Here is a 5,793-nt window from a genome sequence, read left to right as displayed (position 1 = left end):
GGGGGGGGGGGTTGTGGTGGGGGGGGGGGGGGGGGGGGGGGGGGGGAAGGGTTTAGGGCATTGTTTACTGTGGACACACCTCTCTATCGCAACTCTCGAGTACAGATTTGGTGGGGCTGCAAAGGTGTAGGAGTCTTGGGAAGTTTTGGAGGAGCAAGCTGGCAAAGCTAAGGAGTGAAAGCATTTTGGCCATCCCTGTAGTTAGGGTGACTGTCTGGGAATTTCTAGGAAATTCCTGAAACGAATTATGACAGTGGACCCAAGCAGTTCTCCAGTCCTGGCAGTTTGGGCTTGGTCAGGTTGAGTTTCCAGAAAGATATTTCAGAGGCCTCTTAAAACTGACCTATGGTTAAACTGTATAGCTGCCAGTGAAGTACCAGGGGCTCCTACCTTTTTGCTTACCCCACTGCATCCCCTTTTCCTTCCCACAAAGGATATAAAACCTGGGTTTCTTTCTTCATTTGATTTTGCCCAAATTGGTTTTTTGGTTTCTGTTACGTAGGTATTACATGGCTAAAGAGACTTTTCTCCCTTTACTGAGAAAAGAGAGGACAAATTTTGTTATGAAGTAAACAAGCAACACAAGACAGCTAAAACTCTCCAGGGGCAGGTAAAGCCTTGCTGAGCTCAGGAGCACCACATAATTTGTCATACACACTGAAGTGGGCCTGTGTTGCACAGGAACCTCTTCGTCCTCTAGAGAGCAGAGGTCTCAGCTCTTAATTTGCTTCATGCCTCAACTTAAATAGGTAGCTAACACCTAATCAGTGGAATAGTCTGACTGCTGGTACTGAATGCATTAGAAAACTTAAAAGTCAAGAAGTAGTGAAAGCACTATATTCTAGCCATTAACTCAACTGAGCCAGTCTCCCTGAACTCTGCCACGTGCTCTTGGGAGCATCCACAGGTCTCTAAGGTACAGATGGGGACCTCTAATAGGAAAGAATTTTGGTTGACTTGACAACATACCCTTAGGAAAATACGCTAAGAGGCCAAGGAAACATTAACCCTCTTTACTCTAACAGGCCTCAAAATGAGTCACTTAGCAAGAAAAATGTAGAATGGTAGCCCACCACCATTGAGACAAATTTTTGCCTTCACGTACTTTTTTGCCTTTAAGCAACATCTCAGACAGTACCTGGACTCCAGGTGAAGGCACTGGATGCCTGCAGTTAAAATTTTCTGAGGGAAATCTCATAAAGCAACCAATGCCTTGACCACTTGACCACCTCTCACTAGTGCAAGCCAAGGCTTTATGAGGTCACAGAACCTGCCATGTCTTACCAAAGGAAGTGATTGAGAAGGTCTGGGGAAGAGAATGAAGGAGGAAAGTCACACAGCAGGGTGGGGCTCTTCACCAAAACTCAGCAGTTCTTTTTGGGGCCAGAGGGCAAGGGCATCCTTGCCTAAAGAGTGGACAAGGAAAAGGCTGAAGTATCTTCTGCACTCCAGTTTTCTAGCATGTTTCCTTTTACTCGGCTGTCTCAGAAAAGTGGGGAGGTGTCTTCTGGGTCCTGAGTACCCACTATATGAAGGACAGGTAACACAGTGAAATCTTGGACTTACACACCAAGGCAGCTCTGGCATGTGACTCAAGCATTTGTTGAAGATCTGCAGGAAAAACCCTGCCATGTGCCTTCAACAAGACAAGGCCCACTCCTGCTTCTGGTAGTACCAACTACCCTGGAATGGTGCAGGTGTGTCCTGTTGTGCCCCTGACTGACTTGCTTAGATACCTGGCAGCGATAGCCACACCTCAAGTAGAAATAGGCAAATAAACATGTTTAACACTTCCTTGTGTTAATGTTTTGTTATGAGTGTGCTTGTTTTCTCAGCACCAGCTAAAGTCCAGTGAGCAGTACTTCCCCAGACACTTTTCCCTGTTCATTCCAAGTCTCTGAGGTCTCTCAAAGATCTTTCAGTGTCCTTATGGACAGGCATGTGCTCTCCATGCAGCCTGCATTGAGCCCCAGACTCCACAAAGCGCCTCCCTCAGATTCCAGCTGTCACCTGTGCTGCCTTGTGCTGGCTGGGGTAGTGAATCAGACCTGGAGGATGGCATAGCTGGCAGAATCTGCAGTTTCTGGTTATTTGGGGGCACAATTCTCTTATCAGCTTCCATTTTTGTCAGCCCTGACAATGATGCTTTTTGGAACATCCAAGCTGCCATACAAGCAATTTGAAGAATGGTATTTGGGCTCTGTTCTGTGGTGACAATTGCTGTGTGCTCTGGTTTTCCTTCCTGGCCCAACACTGTTGGCCTCTAGTCTGCTAGCACTGGCCATACTAGCTTAGTAGAGACACGTGAAGGCAGGATTTTAGTATTTGTTAAGGCCACCTTCTCCAACTAGCTAGAGGATGCCTCCACATCCTTTTCCTCCCCAGCTTGGCTTGAATGGCTTGGAGCTCTAGCACTGCCCAACACCTCAGTGACTATGACCTCATTTCCCCACAGAAATACCAATTTCTCAGTGATCTCCACTTCCTCAGCATCAGGGCTAGAGGTCTAGGCACATGCTCTTACCTTACACCTAGGGAAATTGTTAGATCAGTTATCAAGAGCTCTAACCCACTGCACTCTCCTGCAGCACTGTAAAAATAGTTCAGTCCAGGGATTCAGTGTCCCCCACAAAGCTCTGGGAATGACTGCCTGTGGACATAGGTCCAGTGTATTGACACATCAGCCCTGAGTGATCAAAGGAAAAGCAAAAAGTCACAAACATCCAGGTAAAGTTCAAGAGTTAACCAAGGAAGGCTTGGCTGCCTCCAACCCTCCATTCCAGCATTTGGCCTCCAGGACCCCCTAGGAGTCTGAGGCAGGTTTGTTTCCAACACCTGGTATTCCTAGGCTGAATAAGGCAAGAAGGCAGAACGAGAGGGAGCCGGACAAACCAGTGGCACCAAGACCCCTTGGCATCAATATTGCACTGCTCCTTTCCCACGTACAAGACTACACAACTGCTGAAGACTACTTGCTGTCAAACAAGCTTTAAGATTGGGCACTTTGTCCAACAGCCATAGCTTAAACTGATGGGCACACACATCATTTAGGGCAGAAGACAAAAACTATGAGTAGCTGTTGGCAACAGACCTTAGGCTCACCCCTTCCTTAGTACGGGCTCTACTCAGGATGGTGCAGCGGGGTCCAGAGCCCAAATTGAAGTCCACTGGCTGCCATCAGCCAAGACTAAAAATGAGTGTAAGTACAGTCCTGACTCAACCTGAAAAGCTGAGGGGCTGAGGGCCACCGATGCAGCAGGACTTGTGGACACAGTGGTGCTGGAAAGATGATGTACGGCATTTAAGTGCATGCATTGGGGGAAAAGTCTTCCATTCTTTGAGAAAAAACTTGATTAAACTAGGACTCTGAATAGGATTAAAAACCCATCCTCTGACAAAGCCTTTACTGACAGCTTTCCAATACAGTTAGTCAAAAAATAAAAAAATACAGAACACAGCAGACAGTATCTTGTACACTAGAAATCAATATAACAGGAGTCCCTTCTTGTTGTTAAAAAAAAAAAAAAAAAAAAAAAATCCCCCAAAATCTAAAACTTAGTTTGGGTGGTGAACAGGACTTTGATCCCCACCAAATGAACCAAAATAACCCAGAAGAGAATTCAAACCAAGGGGTAGTAGAGAGGGGATCAGATTTTAAAATAAATGCTTTTGTGACACAAACATGGAGCTGGAAAAGACAGGTTTGGGCTAGGCAGTGTCTCTTACTATAACTATCACCATATGTTCTTCTTCTAGTTTGCCCAATGTCCTTAGTGCTGACTGGAGGTACTGCTGTGAAAAGTCGCAGGGTGGGAAGGCATAGAGCATGCCTGTGCTGTCTCTGCCCTTGGACCCACCCACTGGCAAGCTGATCACCCCTGCAGCCTGCTTCTGTTTCAAGTAGGAGACCAGGTTCCTGAGAAGCCGCCTCTGTAGGCCTGGCTCCACTGTGGGCATCCCCTCAGTGCCAGGCCCGCTGGGGGTCGCCTGGGTGGCTAGCAGCACCGCGTAACCATTGGGGCTCCCCTGCTTTATGCGTCGTGTGACCTCGTCGAGCTTGGGCTGGTCCAGTCGAAGGCGCTGGGCAATTTTCAGCTGGGTGAGCTTGCTCCCAGAAGTGTGGTCTTTGAGGAGACTGCTGATCACCCCCTGGTCCCCCTCTAGGATGTGCATAGATGTTGGGAAGCAGCTGTTTTTCAACACTAGAAGCCCGTTCCAACCCAGCTGGAGTGTCTGAGCATACTCCGAAAGATTCTTTAGCTTTTTGGTCTCATGTTTTGGCTCTTCGAGAGGCTTGGGCTCAGCCTCAGTGGTCCGATGATTGCGCTCGCTATCTCTTGTTTTCTTCCCATGGGAAGAGTCTGGAGCCTCATGGTGGTGGTGGTGGTGGCCCCGCTCCTCAGCCCCATGTCTGCTGTTGCTGAGGGAGTTGCTGCTTGACTCCTTGGTCCCTTCACTGGAGTGATTCTCCTTGCGGCTGCGCTCAGGAGTGCGGTCAGAGCCTCGCTCCAACTGCTGCCCACCACCCTTGGTCCTGCTCCGTTCCTCATAAGGGGAGTGTGTTGTCCTCCCATGGTCACTGGAAAGGCTCCTCCGCTTCCGCCTCTCTTCCCAGGGCTTGGGCATGCCACGATCCCCATCTCCCCCCCAGCGCTCACCACTCCGGCTGCGTACTGAGCGGCTGTAGCCCTCCAGGCTGTTTCGGCGGTCAGAGCTTTTACTGGGGCTGGTCCAGTCCCCTTCCAAAAAGGTCCGGTCTCGGTCTGAGTAAAGGAGGTGGGGGGGGGTCCTATCCCGCACCCGCAGATCGGCATCCAGGTTTCGGTGCCGGGTATATCCATCTGTGAGAAGCTCATAATGCACAGGGAGGGGCGAGGGCTGGTACTGCTGGGGATACCGAGTCTCCTCTGCTTTGGCAAAATCCACACGGAGCCTGCGGTCTGGACCACCCAAGGGAAAGCCCCTCATTTTAGCACAGGCGGCCTGGGCTGCGTCCAAGCTCTCGTACTGGATGTAGGCAAAGCTATCACCTTTGACGTGATCAATGGTCCGAATGCTCCCAAAGCGGTCAAACTCCCTGGCCAGAGCTGCCAGTGAGGTGTTAGGACCCAAGCCACCCACCCACAGACGAGTGGTGGGGTTGGCCTTGCCATACCCTATCTTAATGGGGTTGCGGCCAATCACCCGGCCCGACATGGCCACCTTAGCTCTGTGGGCCATGTCTAGATTCTGGAACTTGAGGAAGGCATAGGCACCGCCCTGGCCACGGGCAGGCCTCTTGATGACCACCTCCTCAATGATGCCATACTTCTCAAAGGCGCGTCGCAACTCCACCTCGGACACACTGTGATCCAGGTTCCCGATGAAGAGGTTGCGTGTGGCCCGCTGGTCATCCTCGGGCATCAGGTCCTCCTCGCACATGGCCGGGTAGCCGTAGGGGCGCCCACGGTCGTCGTACAGCCCGTAGTAGTCCAGAGCCCGCTCCCGGGAGAGTCCCACAGCGGCGGCAGCCGCCGCATCCAGGGCGAAAGCTGCGGCGGCATGGCGGGCTCGGGGCTCCCGCAAGGGTGGGGCAGCTACAGGGGACAGCGATCGCTGCTTGTACTGGTAGCCTCCATGCAAAGGCAGGTAACCGAGCGGGTCGGAGGGCGCGGGCAGCCCTGGGGGCGGCGTGGAAGCGGCGGCGCTGCTGCTGCTGCTTCGCCGGCTGCTCCCCCCGCCGCCGCCGCCGCGCAGGTACACAGGCTCTACCTTGAGCGGACGGTCGTAGAGCAGCAACTGGCGGGCTAGGGC

General features: G+C 51.6%; 1 protein-coding gene across 1 annotated transcript; it reads right to left on the bottom strand.

Moving 5' to 3' along the window:
• Positions 1-3,371: 3,371 nt before the first annotated feature.
• Positions 3,372-5,787, bottom strand: RBM15B (RNA binding motif protein 15B). Its single transcript, XM_008568120.1, has one exon. The coding sequence runs from the start codon at positions 5,419-5,421 to the stop codon at positions 3,709-3,711; it is 1,713 nt and encodes a 570-aa protein (XP_008566342.1). The 5' UTR covers positions 5,422-5,787; the 3' UTR covers positions 3,372-3,708.
• Positions 5,788-5,793: the final 6 nt, after the last annotated feature.

The sequence above is a fragment of the Galeopterus variegatus genome, unplaced genomic scaffold (assembly GCF_000696425.1).
Source record: "Galeopterus variegatus unplaced genomic scaffold, G_variegatus-3.0.2 Scaffold376, whole genome shotgun sequence".
In the NCBI taxonomy this organism is placed as follows: Eukaryota; Metazoa; Chordata; class Mammalia; order Dermoptera; family Cynocephalidae; genus Galeopterus; species Galeopterus variegatus.
Note: the sequence above shows the minus strand (reverse complement) of the source record. Positions and strands in the feature narration are given on the sequence as shown.

Coding starts and splice junctions, on each gene's coding strand:
- RBM15B (XM_008568120.1), bottom strand. CDS start 5,421: ATGTGCGAGGAGGACCTGATGCCCGAGGATGACCAGCGGGCCACACGC.